We start from the raw sequence: 27,866 nt of genomic DNA, 5'->3' as shown, positions 1-27,866 counted from the left end.
ATGATTTGCGACTCGCCAGCGATGTCACTCACTTCGGGGAATTACCAATGAGGAGCCAGCATCAGGCAGAGTCGTGCAGGAAGAGGAGGGACTTAAGTGAACTGGGTGATTGTGTTCCTGAAGTGATGGACTGGGTAAACTGAAGAGTGATTCGTTCTGGGGACAGGCTTAAGTGAACTGAGTGATTTGTTCACTTAACTCGCATACTGAGGAACTGAGTGATTCGTTCAGCAAACTGGTGTACTGAGGAACTGAATAGTAATTTGTTCGTTTGTGATTCACTGAGGTCCGACGTATTAGTCCGATAAGTGAGTCATTTCCCATTGCAGCCCTATGGGGGCACAAGCCAGTGCAATCTGTAGGCCGGTCCCAAGCCCGCATAAATGTAAAGGGATGCGTCAGGAAGGGCATCTGGCTTAAAATTTTGCCAAATAAATATGAACATTCATCTAAAGAAACCCATACCGCATCGGTTGTTGCCCAGGTTAACAACGTCCGCACTGTTAACCTGCAGGGCGTCAGTGGAAATTCAGCTAGTGTGGTTTGAAGACAAAGAGTAGGAAAGCAGATTTGTCAGCAGAAGAGGAAGAGGAATGACCAGAACCTACAATTGAGTGTAGGGACTTAGAATGTTGGGACAATGACAGGTTGGTTGACATTACTATTATTAGAAAAAAGGTTGATATATTGTGCATCCAAGAGAGCAGGTGGAAAGGTCGTAAGGCTAGAAGTTTAGGGGCAGGGTTTAAATAATTTTACCACAGAGTAGGTGGGAAGAGAAATGGAGTGGGGTTTATTTTCAAGGAAGAGCTGGCTAAGAATGTCTTGGAGGCGAAAAGAGTATCAGATTGCGTGATGACACTGAAATTTGAAATCGAGCGTGTTATGTATAATTTAACTAGCGGGTATCCCCCACAGGTAGGACATGACCTAGAGCTGAAAGAGAAATTTGGGAAAGAACTCGAAGTAGTTCTGACCATCCCAGACACAGAGTGATTTGTGATTGGTGGAGACTGTAATGGACATGTTGGTGAAGGAAACAGAGTTGATGGAGAAGTGATGGGTAAGTACGGCATTCAGGAAAGGAACTTTGAGGGACAGATGGTGGTGGACTTTGCAAAAAAGATGTAAATGGCGGTAGTTAACACTTTTTTTTTTTCCAAATGAGGAAGGAACAGATGGTTACCTACAAGACTGGGGGTAGAAGCACCCAGGTAGATTACATTTTGTGCAGACGGTCATCTGAAGGAGGCTACTGGCTGAAAGATTGTAAATAAATGTATACACTATGTGTATGCATGCATATCATCCCATCTGTTTCGCTAATGCAATTATTAGTCTGTTTCATAATTAAAAAAATTTATCAATAATAATCCATTTAACTTACCATAATTTCTCGAGTATAATACATCCTGAAGTATAATGCGCACCCCCAAAATTGACCTAAAAAAATCAGGAACACCCTTCTACCAATGTACAATCTGCACCACCAATTTGCCACTACCTATATGCTCAGGATTTTAGAAATGATCTGTATTTATATTTTGTTAGGTTTGTACTTGTATTGTTTTTCAAAAAACTGTCTGTACAACAGTAATTAATAATAATTATTGTGCATGTGCTGATGTAGCACAAATATAATCTCGGGACAAGACACAGGGCACACCTTTCCTGGTCCCTGTAATCCTCAGAACAGAATCCCTCAACAAACTAAAATAAAAGCTCAAACTGTTGATAACATATTAGAGTCTTAAAAATATAAACTATTTAACAATGTTTAACTTAAACATTTTTTGCATTAAATATTTGTGCATAAAACGTTTGAGCATAGTGCAGTTTATCCTCTATTTATTACACATCTTTGGCCAAGCCTTCAAAAGAAGCATCTGACTCATCTCCAATCCGAATAAGATCCATAGTAGCTACCTTTGGTGCATCGCTGTGGAACTCATCATTGATGACTTGGTACAGTTCCCGTGTCTTTTGCATTGCATCCTTAACATTCCATCTTTCTCCCACCGCATGTCATCCTCTGTGCCACCCATGGCGTTTGTGAGGAAACATTTTTTTTTAATCCCAAGAGTTTGGGTTGCGCAGTAAAGTTTTCACTATAGTGTCAGGTGGCTATCAAAACAACGTGAGCTCAAACTATGTAGAAATGAGCGTAATTGGCACAATAAAAAAGCGAGCATTTCAATTGTGTGCGCTCTCCCTTTTTTTGTGTGTGTCCATGTTGCTCGTACTTCGTAGTTTGAGCTCACGTTCTTTTGATAGCCAGTTGAAGTCATTGAATTATCATACTTTCGGACAGCAGCTCTACTTTCGGGTTGGCAGTGTCATCGGCACGGGTCATGACACATTTCTTTAAAAAGCAGCTGCACAACTAGCCATTGTAGTCGACATTTTTTGTTGTACTTTAAGTTAAAACAAACTCATGGTCAGTTGTTTCTGATCTTTGTTGCAGTAGCAACAAGCATGCCACGCTAACGATCATAAAATACAAGCTCCCCTAGGAGCTCATAGATCTCAGGTTGGGGGCGCACATTACCGTAATATATATCAATGTGTAACATAAGACATCGAATATCATCTCGAAATGTATATGTATGCATTTTTTTTTACCACTCTTTGTACCTGTAGACAACTATACAATGAGAGTGTATTTTTTTTATTTTTCATCCATACCTAAATATAATGCACTCTAGTAACTTTTTGAAAATATTTTGGGAAAAATATGCGCGTTAATTTCGAGAAATTACGGTATATAGCGTTTCTTAACAGTCAAAAGACACTTTCCACTCATCAGATAAAAATAACGGCAAGGTGAGTGAGCAGGGAAGAAGCTCGGGTGGCAGATGCTGGCATCGGTGATGTTTTGGACTGGAATACCAAAAAGTCACGTTGGCTGACGAGAGCCGAGCTGGAGGTACACGGAAACAGAAGGATGGTCGGTTGTTGAACTCGCTGCATGCAAAGGTGTTTTCTCCCTGCCTTTCCTACTTTAAAAAACAAGACATCACATACGGTGCTTCAGTGAGTGTATTGAGTGAATGTGAACCTTAGGGATGGATCATTAACAGAATGAGGAAGGCTCAACGGCACTAAATGGATCAGCACTAACAAGCTAGTATGTGAGTTACCTCAAAATTTTGGCTCTCTTGTCTTAAACTAAAGAAACGGTCTAAAAATGAGTGGGAAAGCTGGACCAAGTCAGAAGACATAAAACTACCACTTTCATACCGGATGGGAGGAGTTATTTTTCACAATGACATTTTTGGAATGCGTATGCCTCACCTCTCAGTCTGCCATTGGTTTACCAAAGAAAGGAAATGTGGAGCTGCATTTTAGGGCTGTGCAGCAATGTCGGTGTAGGACTCGTTTCACTGTGGATACTGACACTTTCTTGCCAGCTTCATCCAGCATCTTCAGAGGTTGATTTGCACATTTCCGGCCAAAACACGTTCATCACTGGGACACAGAACCTGACTCGCTTCCTGAGCAATGTGATGTAACCCTGTTCCCGTGATGTTTATACTTATGTATAATTGTTTGAACAGATGTATGTGACTACTTCAAGAATTTTGAAATTTCACCCAAAGATGAACCAGACTTGTGTAGCGCCACGATTGTTTTCATAATTTTCTGGCAGATTTCCCTTTTTCCCCCCATTATTTAAAAAAGGAAGCAGAGTGATTGAGGTATGGCCTGTAATACATCCCCAGGGGTGTGCCGTCAATCAACTCACATGTTGTCAATAAACCTATCAGGAGCTTCCCAGTGTTCTTTAAAGACATAGCAGTTTTTGTTTATGCAAACTATTGACCTAGAAGAACCTAATATGAAATTCTCTCTTATTATTGTGGCATTTTTACAAAATTAAATAATTTTGGTCATCCTGAAACAATAGTGGTTTAGTCTAATTTGACCTCAGACAGTAAGACAAAAAATGAAATGTTTTTGCAGTGTATGTAAACATCTGTTTCAACCTTACATAAATGAAAAAGCAATTACAGAAAGTAACTTTAAAAATGAGAAAATAATATGATTGCATAAAATAAACACCACGCGATCAAACTTTTCTGCTGGCGAAATGCTGAACTGACACTTGGATTAATGTGACTGTTGAGTGGGGTGGCAAACAAAAGTATAGACAATCCCCGACAGTGCCCCTGGCTACCATATCCTAATACCTTTTAATTTGTTGATTACATAAAGTATCTACACTTAGTTACATATTCATGCTGTCCCTTCACGTGTTGAGCTTTGACACAAACCCACACGGAGTACATTCTGGCTTCGTCAGGTGTGTAAGAAACTTTGTAAGAACCGTCATTGTTGTCCACCACTGTGCTTTCCACCATACTGAAAGAATAAGTACAATTGGTTTTAAAAAATTGCACATACGGCAAAACCATCATGAACCACAAACATTGCTTAATCCATGTATTTCCGACTGCTTTTCAAGGTCGGGTTGTGGGGGCAGTAGCTTTAGCAGGGACACCCAGACTTCCCTCTCCCTAGCCACTTGATTCAGCTCTTCTGGGGGCATTCCGGGGCATTCTCAGGCCAGCCAAGTGACGAAATCTCTCCAGCATGTCTTGGGCCGTCCCTGGGGTCTCCTCCCAGTGGGACGTGCCCGAAACACATCACCAGGGAAGCATCCAGGACATATTTGAATCTGATGCCCCAGCTACTTACTGGATCCTCTCAGTGTGCAGGAGCAGCTCAACTCTGACCTCCCCCAGATGATCGAGCTTGTCACCCTATCTCCAAGGAAGAGCCCGGAGACCCTGTAAAGGAAACTCATTAGATGCGGGTTTTTTTAGTCATGACCACCAGCTCGTGAAAATAGCTGAAGGCAGGAACGTAGATTGATCGGGAAAGTTCCTTTTTCACCACAGCAGACTGATGCAAAGTCCGTATTGCTGCAGACGCTACACGGATCCACCTGTGGATCTCCTGTTCCATTATTCCCTCATTTGTGAATAAGACCCAAAGTACTTGAACTCTTCCACTTGGGGCAGGATCTTATCCCTGAACTGGTGAGGGCACGCCCCCTTTTCTGACTGCGAACCGCTCCAGTGATTTGGAGGTCACTGAAGCCAACAGAACCACGTCATCTGCAAAGAGCAGAGATGCAATGCCGAGGCCACCAAAGTGGACCTCCTCCATGCTTCGGTTGCACTTAAAGATTCTGTCCCTTAAATTTATTAACAAAATTGGAGAGAAAGTGCAGCCTTAGCATAGTCCAACTCCAGAAACGAGTCAGACTTACTGACAGCCTTTTCCTACTGAGGACTATTGTCTCAGATTTGGAGGTGCTGATTTTCATCCCAGCCTTCACACCTGGCTGCGATCCACTTCAGTGAGAGCTGGAGATCAAAGCTGCACTGCAAGATGGAAAAACTTCTCTCTATTTGATTCATCCATCCATCCATTTTCTTAACCACTTATCCTCACAAAGGTCTTGGGCTGGAACCTATCCCAGCTGTCATCAGGCAAGAGGCGGGGTACACCATTAACTAGTTGCCACCCAATTGCAGGGCACATCGAGACAAACAGCAGCACTCAGAATCACACCTAGGGGCAATTTATAGAGTCCAATTAATGTTGCATGTTTTTGGGATGTGGGAGGAAACCCACGCAGACACGGGGAGAACATGCAAACTCCACACAGGCAGATCCAGGATTGAACCTCAGAACTGTGAGGCCAACACTTTCCAGCTGCGCCACCGTGCTCCCTCTATTTTATTCAGTGTTGATAAAAGTGACATTTGCACATGTGCTTGTTTGTCATAAAGAATCCAAGTACTTAACTTAATGACTTAACCCAATTCTATAAAATGATAGAAAATTGTCAAACCTTATTTTCAAACATGTACAGTTAAAGACAACAAAATTTAACCCTGAGCATTGTTGTTTCATGGCACTGCAAAAAATAAAATGGATATTTTCTTTTATCTGTCCATCCATCCATCTTCTGAGCTGCTTATCCTCACAAGGGTCGTGGGAGTGCTGGAGCCTTGGCCGTGGTCAGCCAGGAACTAGGATACACCCTGAATTGGTTGCCAGGTAATTGATTTTCCTTTATTTTAATAAATTAATTAAATATAGCCGGTTTCCGAACTGGTGACAACAAATCGAAGAGGCTCCGACCTGCGAGATCGTTCAATAACTAAATCCTGCTGAATTTGGAACGAACGTTGTGACCACTCGACGTGGGATGCCCCTGGTGATGACTTCAGTGGACTAAAATCACATCTGTATAATTTTAGTACCCACATTGGAGGAGTTTGCGTTCGTGTTGCAGCTCTGCGGCCTAGCTTAGCCTAGCTCAGGAAAATCAAGCAATGTTTGGAATGAGGAGGTAAACATTCAAGAGTGAGTACCAACACAACCTGCAAAACCTACTTTTTGTTTACAATGAGGACTGTGAGTACTTACTGACTTACTTATACCAATTTAAATGTGCTTATAGGCCCAGACCGCCTTAGCTTAGCTGGCTAACAACGATTAGCGTATGTAATCAAACAGTGTTGTTGAAGAAGCGTCGAACGTGTTTAACTTCTTAACGTGTACGACCTAAACAATGGGTAGAACGAGGGATGTGAAGACTTATAGGAAATTTAACAAGTCTTTTGTTAGTACCCAAATACGAGTGATATTGTTCGCGTTGAAGCTGCTCAGCTCAAGTTTAGCCTCGCGCGCTAACCACTTTACCTAATCGCTTACATCCTCATATCTTTTGAATTGTTATATTAATTATATTTTCACACAGGTAGTATGTGATTTGTGTACCTGATGTTCTGACTATGTTTATTTGATAGTGTTTATCCGACTTAAACTTTTACATAGATTAAGTAGTCTGTAAATTGTGCATCTTATATGTTGACTTTGTATATTTGATTGTATTATACTGACTTTAACTTTAACATAGACTAGGTAGTGTGTGAATTGTATATCTTATGTGCTGACTTTGTTTATTTGACTGCTTGTTTTTGTCTATCTGCAGCCCGAAGGGGTGTACAATTCTTGTGCGTCCTGTAGGGCGGTCCCAAGCCCGGATAAATGCAGAGGGTTGCGGCAGGAAGGCCATCCGGCGTAAAACTGTGCCAGCATATATGAGCGTTCATCAAATGACGTCCATAACTGATAGGTTGTGGCCCGGGCTAACTACGCCCGCCCTCGGCACTTTTAATTTGCAAGGCGTAGGTAAAAATTCAGGTAATGTAGGTTGAAGACAAAAAAGAGGAGGAGAGCGACTGAGTCGGCAGAAGAAGAAGAGGCATGCACAGTCCCTACACCTGTGTGTTGGGACTATGACAGGAAAAGCTCAGGAGTTAGTTGACATGATGATTAGGAGAAAGGTTGATGTATTGTGCATCCAAGAGAGCAAGTGGAAAGGGAGTCAGGCAAGAAGCTTAGGAGCAGGGTTTAATTTTTTTACCATGGAGTAGATGGGAAGAGAAATGGAGTAGGGATTATTTTAAAGGAAGACCTGGCTAAGAATGTCTCAGAGGTGAAAAGAGTATCAGATCGAGTGATGAAATTTGAAATTAAGGTTATTGTGTATAATGTGATTAGCAGGTATACCCCACAAGTAGGATGTCACCTTGAGTTGAAAGAGAAATTTTGGAACTCGACGAAGTGGTCCCGAGCATCCCAGAGAGAGAGAGAGTTGTGAATGGTAGAGATTTCAATGGACATGTTGGTGAAGGAAACAGGGGTGATGAAAAGGTGATGGGTAAGTACGGCATTCAGCAAAAGAACATTGAGGGTCAGATGGTGGTGGTTCGCAAAAAGGATGGAATTGGCAGTGGTGAACACTTATTTCCAGAAGAGACAGAACATAGAGTGACCTACAAGAGCGGAGGTAGGAGCACACAGGTGGATTATATTTTGTGCAGATGATGTAAACTGAAGGAGGTTACTGATTGTAAGCTTGTGGTGGGAGAGAGCGTAGCTTGACAAAATAGGATGGTGGTGTGTAGGATGACTCTGGTAGTGGGTAGGAAGATGAATAAGACAAAGGTGGAGCAGAGAATCAGGTGGTGGAAGTTGAGGAAGGAAGAATGCCAGAATGCGGCCTTTCGGAAAGCGGTTAGACAGGGTATAGATGGACAGGAAGAGCTCCCGGAAGACTGAAATCCGATTGCCAAGATACTCAGAGAGGCAGGGAGGAGAGTACTTGGGGTGCCTTCTGGTAGGAAAGGGGAGAAGGAGACATGGTGGTGCCACCCCAAAATACAAGAAGTCATCCAAGGAAAGAGATTAGCGAAGAAGAACTGGGACATGGAGAGGAATGAGGAGAGGCGGAAGAAATACATTGAGATGCGACGTGGGGCAAAAGTAGAGGTGGCGAAGGCTAAACAAGAGTCATAAGACGACCTGTACACCAGGTTGGATTCGATAGAGGGAGAAAAGGATCTTTACAAGTTGGCTAGACAGAGGAATAGAGATGGGAAGAATGTACAGCAAGTCAAGGTGATTAAGAATAGCGAAATATGTTGACTTGTGCCAGTAGTGTGCTAAGTAGATGGAGAGAGTACTTTGAGAAGTTAATGAATGAAGAAAATGGGAGAGAAGGGAGAGTCGAAGAGGAAAGCGTGAATGACCAGGAAGTGGCAATGATTAGTAAGGAGTAAGTTAGAAAGGCACTGAACAGAATGAAAAATGGAAAGACAGGTGGTCCTGATGACATACCAGTGGAGGTATGGAAGCAATTTGGAGAGGTGGCTGTGGAGTTTTTGACCAACTTCTTCAATAGAATACTAGCAGGAGAGAAGATGCCAGAAGAATGGCGAAAAAGTGTGCTCGTCCCCATTTTTAATAACAAAGGCGATGTTCAGAGCTGTGGAAACTATAGAGGAATAAAGATGATGAGCCACACAATGAAGTTATGGGAAAGAGTAGTGGAGGCTAGACTCAGGACAAGAAGTATCTGCGAGCAACAGGATGGTTTCATGCCGAGAAAGAGTACCACAGATGCATGATTTGCCTTGAGGATGCTCGTGGAAAAGAAGAAGGTCACAAGAAGCTACATTGTGTCTTTGTAGACCTAGAGAAAGCCTATTACAGAGTACCAAGAAAGGAACTGTGGGACTGCATGCACAAGTCTGGTGTAGCGGAGAAATATCTTAGAATAGTAAAGGACATGTATGAGAGCAAAAGAACAGCGGCGAGGTGTGCTGTTGGTGCGTCAGAAGAATTTAAGGTGGAGGTGGCACTGCATCAGGGATCTGCGCTGGGCCACTTCCTGTTTGCGGTAGTAATGGATAGGCTGACAGATGAGGTTAGATTGGAATCCCCTTGGACTTTGATGTTCGCAGATGATATTGTGATCTGCAGTGAAAGCAGTGAGCTGGTGGAGGAACAATTAGAAAGATTGAGGCTTGCACTGGAAAGGAGAGGAATGAAGTAAAACAGAATATATGTGTATGAATGTGAGGGACGGAGGAGAAGGGGTGAAGCTTCAGGGAGAAGAGATAGCGAGGGTAGATTACTTTAAATACTTGGGGTCAACAATAGAGAGAAATGGAGAGTGTGGTAAAGAAGAGAATAAAAATGGGTCCAAGCGGGGTGGAACAGTTGGCAGAAGGTGTCTGGTGTTTTATGTGACAACAGAGTCTCCACTAGGATGAAGGGCAAAGTTTATAAAACAGTGGTGAGGCCGGCCAAGATGTACGGTGTAGAGACGGTGGCACTGAAGAAACAACAGGAAGCAGAACTTGAGGTAGCAGAAATAAAGTTGCTGAGGTTCTCGCTTGGAGTGAACAGGTTGGATAGGATTGTTAATGAGCTCATTAGAGGAACAGCCAAAGTTGGATGTTTTGGAGATAAGGTTAGAGAGAGCAGACTTCGATGGTTTGGACATGTTCATAGGCAAGAGAGTGAGTATATTGGTAGAAGGGCGCTGAGGATGGAGCTGCCAGCCAAAAGAGTGAGAGGAAGACCGAAGAAAAGGTTGATGGATGTTGTGAGGGAGGACATGAGGACAGTGGGTGTCAAAGAAGAAGACGCACAAGATAGGCTTAGATGGAAAAAGATGACACGCTGTGGCGACCTCTAACGGGACAAGCCAAAAGGAAAAGAAGAAGGAGATACTAAAACTATGCAACACTTTTTAAAAAGATTTACTCTCCACAAACAATATTTTAAAAGCCAAGGTGGGCCCTTCACTAAGTGCCTTTCAAGCTTGTACCGACACGGCACACACTCGTTTCCGGTGTGAGTTGGACTCCACCAAGGCTGCCCTTTGTCATCGATTTTGTTCATAAACTTTATGCACAGAATTCTGGGCGCAGCAACAACTTACAGGAGGTCCGGTTTGGTGTCCTCAAAATTGGATCACTGCTTTTTGGAGATGATGTCGTTCTGATAGTTTCATAAAGCCGTGATCTACAACTCTCACTGGAGCGATTTGCACCTGAGTCTGAAGTGGCTGGGATGAAAGATCAAGATCCCAGGTACAAGTGGCCGAAATGATTTTCCTCTGCAGGCTGTCTGGACTCTATTACATATACGGTGAGAAGTTCAGAGTACAGCCACTGCTCCTTCACATTGAGTAGAACCAAATAAGGTGGCTCGGTGGCAGCTGTTTAGAATGTCTACTGGACGCCTTCCTGGTGAGGTGTTCTGGGTGCATCCCACCGGGAGGAGATCCCATTGTCAACCCAAGACGCACTGGAGAGACATCTCTCAGCTTGTCTGTGAACGTCTCAGGATCAGCTGGAGAAAGTGGCTGAAGAATGGGAAGTCAATGCTTCTCATCTAAAGTTACTTGCCCCATGACCTGACCTCCTAGAAGTGGACAAAAATGAATGAATGAAAGAGCAGAACTTCTGTAGAACTCATAATTAGAACTAAATACTTGGCATCCATCCATCCATTATCTACCGCTTTTCCGGGTCGGGTCGTGGGGGAAGTAGCTTCAACAGGGATATCTAGACTTCCCTCTCCCCAGCCACTTCTTCCAGCTCTTCCGGAGGGATGCCGAGGCGTTCCCAAACCAGCTGAGAGACATAGTCTTTCCAGTGTGTCCTGGGTCATCTTCGGGGTCTCCTTCCGGGGGACATGCCCGGAATACCTCACCAGGGAGGCGTCCAGGAGGCATCCGAATCAGATGCACCAGCCACCTCATCTGGCTCCTCTCAATGGGGAGGAGTAGCGGCTTGACACTGAGACCCTACTGGATGACCGAGCTTCTCAACCTATCTCTAAGGGAGAGCCCGGACATGATTTCCGTGTTTCTCAGCGGCAGCCCAGAAACCTGTCTGATCTCGAGAAGATCTGTGTGGAGGAGTGGGACAAAATTCCTCCTGCAGTGTGTGCAAACTACAGGAAACATTTGACCTCTGTAATTGCAAAGAAAGGCGACTGTACCAAATATTAACATTGGTTTTCTCAGTTGTTCAAATACTTATTTGCAGCTGTTTCACACAAACAAATCGTTAACAAAATCCTACATTGTGATTTCTGTGATTATCTGTCTGACAGTGGACATGCACCTACGATGAAAATTTCAGACCCCTTCATGATTTCCAAGTGGGAAAACTTGCAATATCGCAGGGTGTTCAAATACTTATTTTCTTCACTGTATAAACCTTTTGGTTGATATCCGGCAGCACAATCTCAAACATATCAATAGTAATCACTCCATGTTCTCCTACCCAGAAGTACCCTGATACCCATTGTTTACAAACATTTTGAATTGGTGTTTAGTGAATCGATGGTGGGTTGGTGGATGGGTATGAAGTATGCATGGGTAGATGGATGGATAGATGAATAGTATATGTCCTCACCAGTTCTTCTTCTCTCTGTGGATAATGCTAACTAGCACGCCATGTGTCATGTGGTCCCCGGTGGAATCTCGGCAAACCAGTGTAAAATCAGCCCGGTGGCCCTCATTGGCCTGCTGGAGACCTGTGGACAGCAATGGGAAGATACATTTTTCAATATTTGGGTTTCACACTACATAGAGAACCAGATCGCACAAATGCAGTCATCCTGTGAGATGTCAGAGTGAGAGGGGTGTGCAAACAATGCCGTGCCTCTTTATATGAGGAATGGTGCCTCTCGGGCACCTAGAAATTAGCCAGGATGACGAATGTTCCTCCAACAACTAGTTGACTTTTTTTTTTTTTCTGCAGCGGGGTTAAATCAGGACCCTCCAGCTTCAAAGCCAAAGTCCTTACAGATGAGCTCATGTAGCCTCATCCATAAAATATTAAATGAGATACAATTTAATAGCATACAATAGGAGGGAGAAAAATATGTGAACCCTTTGGAATTTCTTAAAAGTACTGCATCAATTTGTCATAGAATGTGGTCTGATCTTCATCTCAATCACAAGAATCAACAGTGTATGCTAAAATAAATACCACACAATTATATGTTTTCAAAATTTTATTGAAAAAAAGTCAACATTCACAGGACAGGGAGGAAAAGTAAGTTGAAGCTTTAAGCTACAGATTTTACAAGAGCTAATCAGTCAGGTGTGAGCAAACTGGAGACAAATTAATGAGGCAAGATTGGAGATGTAACTTAAAACCTCTCTTGCCACTAGAAAACACACACCAGTTTAGAATTATCTCCTGTTAGGCTAAGGTGTACCATTTCTCACTGCATTCATTAAATTTTGAGAACTCTTTATTTTGATTTGAAGCTTAGGACCATGAAATGTGGTTGAACGAAAGGCAGTTGATTTGCCAAGATTAAAGTTTCAACAATCAATCTAGATGGCTGATCTATGAGTAAGTTTCTTTCGGCTTGTCCCGTTAGGGGTCGGCAGAGCGAAACATCTCAGGTGAATGCTCTTATTTGTTTGCACAGTTTTTACCTCGGGTGCCTGCCCTGATGCAACCCTTTTGAGGGAGTAGAGGCCCTAGTGAGATACAAACTCACAACCCCTGGTTTACCAAACTAAAAATGTAAATTTTTGTTAGCTGATCAGCACAGGCTTCCAGTACCTTCCCCAGCACGCCATCTGGGCCAGCAGCCTCCCTGATGTTTACAGACCTGAGCACACATCTCACTTCATGTTCTTGTGTTGTAGTTGGTGATGCGTTGTAATCCCTCCCACATCTTATTGTAGCTATTTTCTGTGAAGCACTCCTCAATATCACTTTTTGTAGGCCACCTTGGCCACTTTGATGCCTCTCTTTAAGTCAGCTCAGGCAGCGCTGTACTGTGGCTTGTCCCCTGACCTGAAGGCAGTGTTGCGGTGTCTCAGGAGGGCCTTAGTGTCTTCGATGGCCCTGTATGCATGTTTAATATTGGAGTAAACATGGTCCAGGGTTTTGTCTCCTCTGGTGGGACACTTCATATACTGGACAAATTTGGGTAGAACAGTCTTCAAACAGGCTTGATTGAAGTCACCAGGAACAATAAATACCCCGTTGGGGTGGGCAAGCTGCTGTTTTTTACAGTCACAAGCAGACGACTAAGTGCTGTGCCAATGTTAGCATCTGGCGGGATATAAACAGCGATCACAATGATTACCGTTAGTTCCCTTGGTAGATAAAAGGGTCTGGACGAGGCTGAAAGGACGTCTAATTCTGGAGAGCAGTGGGTGCCGATTATTCTGCTGTGAGAACACCAGTCGTTGTGCACATAAACACAAAGTCCATGTTGTAATTCCAAGTCATCCATTTTGTGGGTAATGGATTTACCGTCGGTCAGAAAGATGCTTGGAAGTTGGTCTGTGAGGTTGCTTCCTTAACTTAGCAGCCAGGCCCGACAGACATTGTCGCTTTTTTTTTTTTTACACTCCCTCCGCCTTCTCCGTCGCTTGCTGGGAAGATCGGTTATCCATGGACGTCTTGGGATGTCCTCCGGAGTATTGTTTTTCTTTTGATATCCATTTTGATATCCAAGTGGATTACATTCTGTGCAGACGATGTAATCTGAAGGAGATTACTGACTGTAAGGTAGTGGTAGGGTAGAGTGTAGTTCGACAGCATAGGATGGTGGAGTGTAGGATGACTCTGGTGGTGGAGAGGAAGATAAAGAAGACAAAGGTAGAGCAGAGAACCATGTGGTGGAAGCTGGGAAACGAAGCATGTTGTGCAGCCTTTCAGAAAGAGGTGAGACAGGCTCTCGATGGACACGAGGAGACAGTGGCACTGAAGAGACAACAGGAAGCACATCTGGTGGTGGCAGAAATGAAGATGTTGAGGTTCTCTTCAGGAGTGAGCAGTTCGGATAGGATTCGAAATGAGCTCATTAGAGGGGCAGCCGGGGTTGCATGTTTTGGGGACAAGGTTCCAGAGAGCAGACTTCGATGGTTTGGACACGTCCAGAGGCGAGAGAGTGAGTGTATTGGTAGAAGGGTGCTGAGGATGGAGCTGCCATGCAAAAAAAAAGCGAGAGGAAGACCAAAGAGAAGGTTGATGGGAAGGGAAGACATGACAAGAGATGGTGTTGCAGGAGACAGGTGCACATGGAAAAAGATGACGTGCTGTGGTCACATCTAACGGGACAAGTTAAAAGGAAAAGAAGAATCGGGAATGTCTTTTACAGTGTTGGGGACAGAATCTGCACCTTTTATTGTAATGACGATTTAATTGTTTGATACGAATGATCAAAGCACTTGCAGGCATGAGGATTTCGGCAAATATGGTAGCCAATCTTTCGGTTCCGTTGATTTTTGTCCTGGGAAACGGTGGGAAACGATTTTTCGGTCCCCGTTGATAATGCTCATGGGAACTAGTTTTTACATGTACTTCAAAATAAAGCCTTAGCAGGCATGAGCATTTTGTCTTTTACGCTTAGCAACCGACATGTTTGACTAGCGTTTGAGTGACCCGGATATGAATAACTCGACCTTGCGCATGCGTAGCGCAGAAGCGGACACCGGTGCTGTTTGTAAACCACACTGACAAAGCTGGGCGTTTTAATCATTAAAAATAAAGGGGTTCATGTAGGTTCGTTTTATACAGATTGTTGTATTTCGTTGAGAACTTGTTTTACATTCCACACGTGGGTGAATTTTATTAAAAGTAAGCCCAGAGATCTGGGAAACGGACTTTCGGTTCCGTGTTTTCTCAGGCTGGGTAACGACACGGTAACGGAACGATCTTTTCCGTGAAATGCTCATGCCTGCACTTGAATAATAATACAGACTGTGCTGAACTTTTTTTGCTCTCATATGAAATGGTGCTAGTGTTTCTGTCGTGCTCCTTAGAAGTTGCTATGGCTTCAGTTGTCCATCAAATGACACCATCACTGAAGCCAGCTTTTTTGCCACAGTTGTTAGTGCTTCCTGAGGCTTCAGTTGCCCACCACTATTTAAATGTACAACCAAAACTTGTTTCATGGTAATGGTTAAAACATGGCCATTTCCGATAAAGTACTCTGGTTTGACCATGTGAAGATGTCTCAAATGTGTAGAAGTCTGCCTCAAGCGCATGTAAGCGCATGTAGAAGAAGAAGAATTTACCTCTAGCCCGCATAGAGGAAGAATCTTCCTCAATTGCGCATGGAAAAATCCACCTCAATTGCATGTAGAAGATGGAGCTACCTCAAGAAGAAGACGGTGCTTGTTTTTGGTGCACTGATAGCAAAACACGGCACAACATGCACAAACACAAAATATGTCCATCCATCCATTTTCTGAGCCACTTATCCTCACAAGGGTCACTGGAGTGCTGGAGCCTATCCAGGCTATCATTGGGCAGGTGGGGGGGGGGGTACAACCTGACCTGGTTGCCAGCCAATCGCAGGGCACATAGAGACAAACAGTCACAATCACACCTTGGGGCAATTTAGAGTCTCCAATTAATGCATGCTTTTGGGATGTGGGAAGAAACTGGAGTGTCTGGAGAAAACACACACAGGCACAGACATAACATGGAAACACCACACAGGGAGGACCAGGATTTGAACCCTGTTTCTCAGAACTGTGAGCCCAACGCTCTAACCAGTTGCCCCACTGTGCCAGCCTGCAAAATATATACCTTTTAATTTAAAATCCTTCACAAATACTGGCTCCATGCGAAGGTCATCCTTTTTTGAGGTCTGCCAATGGATCTTAAAAGTATGGAGGCGTGTGAAAGAATCAACCATATATCTTTAATTTAAAATCTTTCACAAATACTGGCTCCATGCGAAGGTAATCCTTTTTTGAGGTCTGCCAATGGATCTTAAAAGTATGGAGGGGTGTGAAAGAATCAACCATCACCAATGGATTAAAAGGCTGGACTGCTACGCGAAGACAACAGGACAACTTCAGTGAAGATGAAAATGACATTGAGGGGGACAGAGAGGCTGAGATGGTGTGTGAAGAAGACTTTTGGATGCTCTTCAACTGCACTACTGAAGATGACGACTTTCGTGGTTTGAGTGAACAGGAGGAGGGGGGAATAAAAATATAAATTTTTCAGTTTTTTTCCCAGTTTTACTGCCATGTTACAGTCACTATTTGGAACCAAGGTATGTAAGTAAACATTTACAGTCTTTATGTGTGAATATCTAATTTCACAACGTACAGATAAACTTCACTATTTGCTTGAGATTGCGCTGGAGTGTTGTTTTTTTTTTTTTTATTACTGCTTTTGATTTATTATATTGAAGAACATTTCCACCTGTCCTTTGGAATTCGTAGAAGAGTTCATCACTCATCCTAAAAATATAATTGTCAAATAGTTGCCTTATCCATGCATCCTTCTCTCTCATTCTTCACTCTAACCCACTGCTCATCCGCTGATCGCTGATGATGATTGGATGTATTTTGGGACTAATCCTTTGAGCTGCTGAATTGTTTGAAAAGAAAGAAATCTACTCTTGAGAAAGAGTGCTCAACTGACGAGTAAAATGTGTTTTCTCTTTATGCAATTTATCAGCCTGCATATCTCACCGCAACCAAAGTAATCCATATACTGCTTTAGTATATTGGAACATTGTGGCTGTCCAAAATTCATCGTTGTGCACATCTGATTTACAACTACAGGAAATCTTTGGTTGAGGTTAATGCTACCAAAGGATAGTCAATCCGTTATTAAATGTAAGGGTAAACTCAATTTTTTACTTCCTGTCCTTGTGAATGTTTACTTGTGGTAAAAATAAACACAAAAAATATAATTGTTTGTGTGACAGTTTAAGCAGACTTTTGGTTTATTCTTGTGATTTAGATAACAATCTGACTATATTTTATGACCAATTTGCAGAATTTGAAGTAACAGATGGAAGCACTGAATGAGGTCCAAAAAACGAACTAGCCATCATTCCATGTTCTTAACTCCTCACCTTCTCCTTCTATAGTGCACTTGCTGGGGTCCAGATCCATAAAATAGATCACGTCCACCATTGGGTAGGCGCTCACCTCTCCTGCCGGCCCCTGAGGATCAAAACGAATACCAGTGCCATCATCGGGGATGAGCGCCGCCAAATGGTCATCACAGCTGCTCTCCACCAGGCTGCTCAGCCTCCTCAACGTCACACTCTTTGCACTAAGGATCTCAGCATCTGAACCACAGGTCAGTGGCCTCTCCGCAAATTCCACACTTCCCCGGATATCTAAAAGTGCTTGATGCAGCTGCGCCCTCTGCAGATGCAGTTGGTTCCTGCCAAACAATAGAATGACTCAAAAATGAACAGCATTCAAACTGTCATTCAGCATACCAACGCTCAAAACTGTTTACAGCATATCAACATCCAAGATTTCATGAAAGGTCTTTTTTTTCATTGTCCATATTTCACTAACAGTCGTCACGGTGGACGATTAGTAATAGCATCTGCCTCACAGTTCTAAGGAGCAAGTTCAAATCCTGGCCAAGTGGGTTTTCTCTGGGCACTGCGGTTTCCGCCATAATCCCAAAAATCTCCATGCTAGGTTAATTGAAGCCGTTAAATGTGAGATCCTGGTTGTTTGTTGATATGTGCCCTGCGATTGCCTGGCAACCACTTCAGGGTGTACCCTGCATCCTGCCCGAAGATAGTTTGGATAACCTCTAGCACTCCTCCAACCCTTGTAAGGACAAGCAGCTCAGAAAGTGGATGGATGAATATTTCACTAACCAGTGGATTTTATGTTTTTTGCTCAAGAAAACCAAAATGACAGTCATTTCTAATAATAGTAATAAATTTTTGAGCCATTGGTAAATAACTAACTGCCTCTGGAGTGGCCCCTATTCATTAGACTACACCAATCTGATCGGTGAGCTCGATGTTGGCCAATAATTTTATGGTGATTGGCTTTATTGTCATAACACGCTGATCCAATCAAGGACTTCATTGGTTCTGCAACAGACATTTACTTCACGTCACCATCGTGCACAGTATATCTGAATCCAAAAGCTAGTCTTTTTTTTAATAGCAGGAGTGATATAGTTATTTTTCTTTTGACGTAGTACTATAAATATCTGATGGCTGGTAAAATTTATTTCAAAATGTCAATGACATGGGACAGACAACACATCTGAGACAGACAAGACGTAAAGCCTGGATCAGACTACAAAATCTTTGCTCTTTCGTGATTGCAGACTACTGCAAAAAAATCTCATTTTCCGATACCACCATATTATTATTTTTTTTTATGATCATTGAGCTTTATCTTGTCAACTCAAATGTGTCCAAAGACACTCGTTAGGGATGAAGAGTTGACCCCTCCGACTGTATTATACGAAGAAAATGGGGGAAAATATGATAGTAGTCACCCTGCTCAGGACAGGATTTTAATTCGACGCTGGCTTGAGGTATGCTAATGTACTTTTAAAACGATACGGCACAGAAGCAGATAACACAACATTATATAACAAACCAGTGCTGGCACGAACGGTTAATATCCCCGCGTTAAGTCGAATCATAAACTAATGTTTTGGTGTGGGAGAAATATTTTAATTATACAGTAATAAAGTAACTTAATTACAGTAAGTTAGCACCCGCTTTTTCTGTCATGTTATAATGTTTTTTTGACCTGACTGAGTAGAATACATGATTTGATCTGTCACTATGCCTTACTGGCAAAAATAGATATTATTATTATATTATATATGATATTATAGGATTATTTATTATGCCTGTGTGGAGTTTGCATGTTCTTTCCCTGCCTGTGTGAGTTTTCGTCTGTCACTTCGGTTTCCTCCCACATCCCAAAAACATGCATTAGTTGGAGTCTCTAAATTGCCCCTAGATGTGATTGTGAGTGTTGTCTGTCTCGATGTGCCCTGCAATTGGCTGGCAACCAGTTCAGGGTGTACCCCGCCTTCTGCCCGATGAGAGCTGGGATAGGCTCCAGCACTCCCAAGACCATTTTGAGGATAAACAGCTACGAAAATGGATGGATGGATATATATATATATATATATATATATATATATATATATATATATATATTTTTTTTTTTTTTTTTTTGAGCAATTAAGTACATAAGTATAAACAGTTAATGAACAGATAATTATAATAGACTCAATGCTCCATCTTATGATTACTTTGATTATCTGTTATTGTCCTGATCAGAGAATGCTCCTAAAAATCCTGATCAAGTGTCATGCTGCTGGATTCCAGCCCGGGCTGGGCGTGGCCAGCTAATCAGAAGGTGCACACCTGCGCCTCCTGAACACTGATTAGACCCAGTACATATAGGACCCGGGGGACGACTAATACTCTGCTAGATCGTTGCTCTTGATGACTCGTTCCCGCACTCCTGCTTTCCTGACTTTTGATCTCCGTGCACCGACCCACGCCTGTCCACTGACCACCCTCGTAAGCCCATCCGTACTGGTACTGCGGATTGTTTGGACTGTCTACCTGATCTCAGACCTCGGACCGAATAAAGGTTTCCTCTGTACTGTCTGCTGTCTCTGGAGTCGTGCATTTGGGTCCACCCTTGAGCCCCACATCGTGACAGAACGATCTAGCCAGAACATGGACCCAGCCGACTCTGAAGCCATTCGCCGTGCGCTGCAAGTGCAGGGCAAACGCCTGGGTGAGCAAGAGGCTGCTCTCCAGGGTATGACTCACCAGATCCAGGAGCTCTGCGCCCAGCTGGAACCGTGGCTAGCCTCCCAAGCTAGCGCGGCCGCTCCTGTGCCTCCCCGTGCCGCCATCACTCCGCTCTCTCGACCAGAGCGGTTCTCAGGCGACTCCGGTAACGTCAAGCCCTTCCTGGCGCAGTGCGATCTCCACTTTGAGCTGCAAGCGTCCGCTCTTCCCACGGACCGCTCCCGGATCGCCTTCGTCATTTCCCACATGACAGGGAGGGCGGAGGCATGGGCCACCGCCGAGTGGAGCCGTAACTCGGAGACCTGCCGCTCATGGGCGAGCTTCGTCTGCGCGCTCACCCAGGTGTTCCAGTACGCGGTTCCGGAACGCCAGGCGGCATCCTTGCTCATGACAATTCGCCAGGGACGTCGCCGCGTGTCCGACTACGCCATTGAGGTCCGGATTCGGGCTGCCGAGAGCCGTTGGAATGAGGAAGCCCTCCATGACGCGTTTTACGAGGGACTGTCCCCACAGATCCGTGGCCACCTCGTTGCCATGGATCTTCCGCCTTCGCTTAACTCCCTCATCGCATTGGCCCTCAAGGTGGACCAGCGCCTCACCGTGCAGAAACAGATGGAGGGCCTGAGGGAGGAGGAGAGGGAGAGTCGCAGTCCGGTTGCTTCCGCTTCCCGGCCACCCGTGTTGTCGGCTTCATTGGAATCCATGAAAGTGGAGGGGCTTGGCGGCTCAGCGGAGGAGCGCTTACGTCGGCGACGAGAGGGACGCTGTTTTTACTGCGGGCGTTTGGGACACTTGATCGCCCGCTGCCCGACTCGACCAGAGCACTCTGACATCAGGATCTCTACTCCGGTGAGTGTGCGGTACACCGCGGCGGGGTCAGGGAGGTCCCTTCTTCACCTCACCTTGGGAACGGACTCCCGTTCATGCACTGTGACGGCTTTCATAGATTCTGGGTCGGAAGCAAACCTGATCAATCCCCGCGTGGTCGAAGAGCTGAGGGCAGCAACCTTCCCCACGCAACGGTTTCGTCACGCCTATGCCGCCAACGGCAAGTTCCTTTGTCGGGTTACACATCGCACTCAGACGCTACGTATGAGCTTTCCGGACACTCACTCGGAGCGTATTAGCTTCCATGTCTTCAACGCACGTAGTAGCGACATAATCTTGGGCAGCCCGTGGCTCAAAGAACATAATCCGCACATAGATTGGACCACGGGTCAGATCAAGTCTTGGGGAGAGGACTGTCTCAGTCGCTGTTTCGCTGTCCGGGAAGACAGGGGTATTCAAGTCGCGCCAGTTCGGCAAACAGAACCTAGTACTGCCCCGGACCTGACCGCGGTGCCCTCCTGCTACCATGACCTACGGGAGGTCTTCTCTGAATCTACGGCAAAGTCTCTGCCGCCACATCGGTCATACGACTGCGCGATTGAACTCCTGCCAGGCACCTCTCCTCCCAGAGGGAAACTGTTCTCGTTAACAGGACCAGAGCATCAAGCCATGAGGGACTACATCGAGGACTCGCTGGCAACTGGACTCATTCGCCCCTCATCCTCACCAGGCGGTGCGGGGTTTTTTTTTGTCAAGAAGAAGGACTGCACGCTGCGACCCTGCGTTGACTACCGAGGACTGAACGACATCACAGTCAAGAACAGGTACCCTTTGCCGCTGATCGCTACAGCATTCGAACTCCTCCTGGGAGCCCGGATCTTCACCAAGCTCGACTTGCGCAGCGCTTATCATCTGGTGCGGATTCGGGAAGGGGATGAGTGGAAGACGGCGTTCAACACCCCCACAGGGCACTATGAGTATCTTGTGATGCCTTTTGGACTGACAAACGCCCCGGCCGTCTTTCAAAACTTCATTAACGACGTGCTTCGGGAGTTCCTGAACAGATCTGTCTTTGTATACCTGGATGACATTCTCATCTTTTCAGCAGACCTAACCTCTCACATTCAACAAGTCAGAGAGGTGCTCCGGCGTCTGCAGCAGCACCAATTGTACGTGAATATGGATAAGTGTGAGTTCCATCGGGCATCCGTGTCCTTCCTGGGCTTCGTTCTGGCTGAGGGAGAGATACGGATGGACCCCGGGAAGGTTGACGCGGTGCTGCGGTGGCCTACCCCCACCAACAGGAGGGACGTGCAGAGGTTTTTGGGATTTGCCAATTTCTATAGGAAATTCATAAGGAACTTCAGTTCCGTGGCCGCTCCTCTGCATTCGCTCACCTCGCCACATACCACCTTCGACTGGTCCGGGACCTGCCAGGAGGCCTTCAGCAGGCTCAATGCAAGTTTCACTACTGCGCCCGTTCTCATTGTTCCGGACCCAGATAACCAGTTTGTGGTGGAGGTGGATGCATTGAATTCAGGAATCGGAGCAGTCTTGTCGCAGAGGAGTCCCAGGGATGGAAGGATCCACCCGTGCGCGTTCCTGTCTAGGAAGTTGACCCTGGCAGAGAGGAACTACGACGTGGGAGATTGGGAACTGCTGGCGGTCAAGAGCGCGTTGGAGGAGTGGCGGCACTGGCTGGAAGGCTCACAAGTACCGTTTGTTGTCTTCACGGACCATAAGAACCTTGACTACCTGAAGTCTGCGAAGAGGTTGAACGCCCGTCAGGCCAGGTGGGCCCTATTTTTCACCCGCTTCCGCTTTAAGGTGTCCTTCCGCCCAGGCTCCAAAAACGGCAAGCCGGATGCACTCTCGCGGATCCACGAGGGAGGGCGCACGGATTCAGACGCCGCTACTATCCTGCCAGCGGTGTGCTTCGTGTCCGGTTTCACCTGGGCGATCGAGTCGCGGGTGAAGGAGGCCCTGGGAGAGATGCCGCCACCCGCGGATTGTCCGTCGGGCCGCCTTTTCGTCATCCCATCTCTGCGGGGAGACGTCATCAACTGGGCCCATACCAACAAGACGGTCTGCCACCCGGGTATGGCGAAGACGCGTTCAGTGGTCGAACAAAGGTTCTGGTGGCCTAACCTCAGCAAGGACGTAAGGGAGTTTGTCAACGCCTGCCCGGTGTGTGCTGCGAATAAGACTTCCCGCCTACAGCCTGTTGATGAGTTGCGACCCCTGTCCATCCCCTTTCGTCCGTGGTCACACATCGCGCTGGACTTCGTCACCGGCCTGCCGCCTTCACAAGGGAACACAGTGGTGCTGTCCATAGTGGACCGTTTCTCCAAGATGGTCCACTTCGTGCCGCTTCCGAAGATCCCGTCGGCCAAGCAGACAGCCCAGTTGGTATTAGACGAGGTCGTCCGTTACCACGGCCTACCCCAAGGCAACGTTTCGGACAGGGGTCCGCAATTCAGCGCCCGTTTCTGGAAGGAGTTCTGCAACCTCATCGGCGCTTCGGCTAGTCGGACATCAGAGTCTAATGGCCAGACTGAGAGGATTAACCAGGAATTAGAGACCGGTCTTCGATATCTGGCATCCAGGGACCAGAGCACGTGGAGCCAGCACATCAAGTGGGTGGAGTATGCCCACAATTCTCTACCCTCCGCCTCAACAGGTATGGCTCCCCTCCATGTCGTGCATGGCTACCCTCCGTCCCTGTTTCCTCCACTTGTCACAGACTCCGCGGTCCCGTCAGCCCTGGCCGTGGTGCGACGCTGCAAACGCACCTGGGAAGCAGCTCGGAGGACACTGCTGCGCATGAGCAGCGCCTACAAGGCCGCAGCGGACCGCAAGAGAAGGGCCGCACCAGAGCTCAGAGTGGGACAGCGAGTGTGGCTCTCCATCAATGATCTCCTGCTGCAGACGGAATCCCGCAAACTTGCTCCCAGGTTCGTTGGCCCGTTCCCGATTTCCAAGGTTATTAACCCGGTCGCCGTCTCGCTGAAACTGCCCAGGTCGATGAGGGTGCACCCTACGTTCCACGTCAGCAGACTTCGCCCGAATCGCACGTCATCGCTGGCTCCTCCGCTCAAGTCCCCCCCGCCCCCCCGAATGGTCGACGGTGGGTTGGTGTACACTGTGCGCCGGTTGCTGTCTTCCCGGCGCAGAGGAAGGGGGGTCCAGTACCTGGTGGACTGGGAGGGATATGGCCCGGAGGAGCGCTCTTGGATCCCCTCCCGCTTCGTCGTGGACCGCTCCCTCATCAGGGACTTTCACGCGGCTCACCCTGATGCTCCTGGGCCGTCCAGAGCCGGCCGTTGAGGGGGGGGGGGGTACTGTCATGCTCCTGGATTCCAGCCCGGGTTGGGCGTGGCCAGCTAATCAGAAGGTGCACACCTGCGCCTCATGAACACTGATTAGACCCAGTACATATAGAATCCGGGGGACGACTAATACTCTGCTAGATCGTTGCTCTTGATGACTCGTTCCCACACTCCTGCTTTCCTGACTTCTGATCTCCGTGCACCGACCCACGCCTGTCCACTGACCACCCTCGTAAGCCCATCCGTACTGGTACTGCGGATTGTTTGGACTGTCTACCTGATCTCAGACCTCGGACCGAATAAAGGTTTCCTCTGTACTGTCTGCTGTCTCTGGAGTCGTGCATTTGGGTCCACCCTTGAGCCCTGCATCGTGACATCAAGTAAAGCAAAGCAAAGCAAATTTATCTGTAGAGCGCATTTAATACACACATCTTCTCGAGCTGTCACCTTATCGTGGTGGAGGGCTTTGTGTGTCCTGATCATCCTAGGAGCTAAGTTGTCTGGAGGTTCATGCTCCTGGTAGGGTCACTCATGGCAAAAAGGTCCGAGGTGAGGGATCAGACAAAGTAAGACTCCAAAACCCCTATGACGAGTGCAAAAATTGGATCTCGGTTTCCCTTGCCCAGTGCGGGTCACCGGGGCCCCCCTCTGGAGCCAGGCCAGAATTTCCTTGAAGACGTCTTGAAGTCGTTTTCCATGCCTTGACCGAACTCCCACACCTGGGTTTTTGCCCCTGTGACCACCGAAGCTGCATTCCGCTTGGCCAGCCACTTCCTATCAGGTGCCTCGAAAGTCCCACAGGCCAAAAATGGCCAATAGGACTCCTTCTTAAGCTTGATAGCATCCCGAACTGTTGAGGTCCACCAACGTGTTCGGGGGTTGCCGCCACGACAGGCACCGACTACCTTACGGACAAAGCTTCGGTCGGCCGCCTCAGCAATGGAGGCATGGAACATCGTCCACTCGGACTCAATGTCCCGCGCCCCCACTGGAACGTAGGCAAAGTTCTTTCTGAGGTGGGAATTGAAATTCCTTCTGACGGCTGCCAGCTGTTCTCAGCAGACCCTCAAAATACTTTTGGGCTGCCATGTCAGACCAGCATCTTCCCCACCACCAGAGCCAAATCATCACCAGATGGTGATCAGTTGACAGCACCGCCCCCTATCACTCAAGTGTCCAAGACATGCGGTCGCAGGTCCGATGACATGACTACAAAGTCAATCATCGAACTGCGACCTAGGGTTTCCTGGTGCCAGGTGCACATGTGCCCCTTATGCCTGAACAATGCAAGTCAAAACTAGCAGGCATTCGAATGTTGTTTTCCCTGTGATAATGAAGTCATTAAATTCTTCATCAGCAAATTTAACATTTTCTTCCTTGTGCCATTGTTGGGACACTCACATTCTGCTGCACTAATCAATAACAGTATCAGTAATTTATTTTTGTGGACTATCGCACGACAAGCGAAAACCAATATCCAATATTTGTATCCATCGTAGGGGTAATGGAGTTGTACTTGGTCTGGTCCCTGACGTAGGGGTGTGAAGCCCCAGACAACTTCGCTTTTAGGACTCATCAGCAAACACAACCCCCCCCACCACGATAAGGTGACGGCTTGAGTGGGTCTCAAAATAATGTTTTCACAGTTATCACATTACCCTATCAACTGGACCAAATCAACATTCCTCCCAATTACTAGAAACTCATGGAATGCTGCAGCACAAATTCCAGATTACCTCATTCTTATAGGAAACATGACAAATTTAGGTTGTAATATTTTGCCATAACTCAAAGAGCTAACAAATCTAAACTATGCAGCACTTCTGAATAAATGTCATCTGATTTAAGACACTGGAATAGCTTTCCTATATTACAGGGAAGAATATACACCAGTCACTGTGATTTGACGGGTGCACACGCGCCATCGCACTCCCAAATCTGCACAGTCGAGCACGAAAAATCACACTCGTAAAATTATTTACGAGTAGAAATATATAGACATTCTCAGTGCACATGAAAACCAATACAGCGCAGTGAACCACAACCTGACTTTTTTTTTTTTTTTAAACAGGGAAGCACAAGGTCTCCTGGTAGTTTACTTGACTCCGCCCCTCTTCAGCTCTTAAAGGGGTACATTCATAATTACAAACACCGTCCAAGCCAAAGTAGAAAGTACAGGATGAGATGGTGTATAATGTTAAAATTCCACCTTGGCACAACCTGATCAAGGATGAAAGCACAGAAAATACAGTGCACAAAAAGCTATTTCTGTATTTTAAATATAGGAGGCAACATAACATTAACCTTCAAACTGTTTGGGAGCATCATTCAGCTTTCGACATGCATTGTTCAAGTCATTCTGCAAGTAATAATTCAGTTTTACAACAAGAAAAACCGATAGGCATATCATTGTGGGTTAAAAAAAAATTAAACAAAGTTGCAAACGACATTTTAAATTTATAGTTTATAGTTGGCTTGGTTTAGTTAGCAATATATTTATTTGTTTGTCGACATTTTCATTGTAAGTGTGCAAAAACCCAAAATTGTTTTTAGAAATGTTCTGATGGGAATGTAAATGCTGTAATCTGAATCTTTGAATGAGCCTAGTAACTTCAATGGATGACGCCGATCTGACCACAGTGCATACGTCTGATGTTGCTCACAGTGGTCAAAGGCGGTGGTCACGGGCTTCGTGTGTTTGCTCAGCCACGTAAAAAATTAGAGGGAAAGTTCTCCTTGACATTAATCTACAAGTTTATTTCATAAACGTTGGTAACAAAAGAAGCCTGCCTCTAAACAATCAGTATTCACCCGGAAACAGGAAATGCAAGTTAACCGAACTGAGCATGTTCCGAAGTGATGCCAAAAGCACATATTCCGAGCTGCTTCACGTACTGTGAGCACATTTACGTTGAAAGTCATCAACATCATGAGCCATGTCAAAGGAAATTCATGTACACTGAAAACATTTCTGGGATATAACACAGGTAATGTTTCAGCATCTAACTGTAATAAATATGAGATTATGATTTACTTTGACTTGATCTAAGTTCTAACATTAGACTAGTTTTCTCCTGTGGTACCGCGTTATCTTGAAATTGAAAACTTTTCCCCTCTCCATGATCTAAGAAATTATTATCTACTGCTATCTTTCATCAAGGAATTTACAATAGATACCACCATAAATTACGCTAGATTATAACAATACATCATGATGAAATAAAATAATTTGATTATATGAATACTTATTTTTGAAGTTGAATGTCTATTGACCTCTTTTAAAATGTCTGTCTGAGTGCAATGTCAATGAATTATGATTATGTTATCAAGGAACAACCACATACTTGGGTAAAACAACTCGGTAAATTATTTTAAGGTGTTGAGATTCCAATCCTAAACACACCTGCAACTTTATCTGCGGGCATGATTGGTGGACCACACCCGTAACTTTATATTTGTGGCCATGACTGACCACACCTGTAAATTTTTCAAATGTGAGTGACTGATACACGATATACAGTGAAGAAAATAAGTCCTATTGGTTCGCCTTCAAAAGTCCACCTCCACGCCATCTATTATCCTGAATCAGATCGTTGGCTGCATAAACACACCTGTCCACCCCATACAATCAGTAAGACTCAAACTTGTAACATGGCCAAGACCAAAGAGCTGTCCAAAGACAACAGAGACAAAATTGTACAACTCCAAATGGCTTGGAAGGGCTACGGAGAAATTGCCAAGCAGCTTGATCAAAAAAGGTCAACTGTT

The 27,866-nt window shown here is 45.5% G+C and overlaps 1 protein-coding gene and 1 long non-coding RNA gene across 2 annotated transcripts in view; one reads left to right on the top strand and one right to left on the bottom strand.

Annotated features, from left to right (window-relative positions):
* Positions 1-27,866, bottom strand: part of trim45 (tripartite motif containing 45) — a 58,023-nt gene that overhangs the window by 14,164 nt on the left and 15,993 nt on the right. The window contains 3 exon segments of the mRNA XM_061842312.1: positions 4,233-4,362; positions 11,802-11,922; positions 17,245-17,561. Of these exon segments, the coding sequence (XP_061698296.1) occupies positions 4,233-4,362; positions 11,802-11,922; positions 17,245-17,561 (568 nt within the window).
* Positions 2,553-27,866, top strand: part of LOC133512564 (uncharacterized) — a 30,195-nt gene continuing 4,881 nt past the window's right edge. The window contains exons 1-2 of the long non-coding RNA XR_009798211.1: positions 2,553-6,072; positions 17,260-17,474. This is a non-coding gene — a long non-coding RNA (uncharacterized LOC133512564). The remainder of the gene's footprint in view (positions 6,073-17,259; positions 17,475-27,866) is intronic.

This window comes from Syngnathoides biaculeatus, chromosome 14 (genome assembly GCF_019802595.1).
Source record: "Syngnathoides biaculeatus isolate LvHL_M chromosome 14, ASM1980259v1, whole genome shotgun sequence".
NCBI classification, from domain to species: domain Eukaryota; kingdom Metazoa; phylum Chordata; class Actinopteri; order Syngnathiformes; family Syngnathidae; genus Syngnathoides; species Syngnathoides biaculeatus.
The sequence above is the reverse complement of the archived record's forward strand: the minus strand, read 5'-3'. Positions and strand labels throughout refer to the sequence as shown.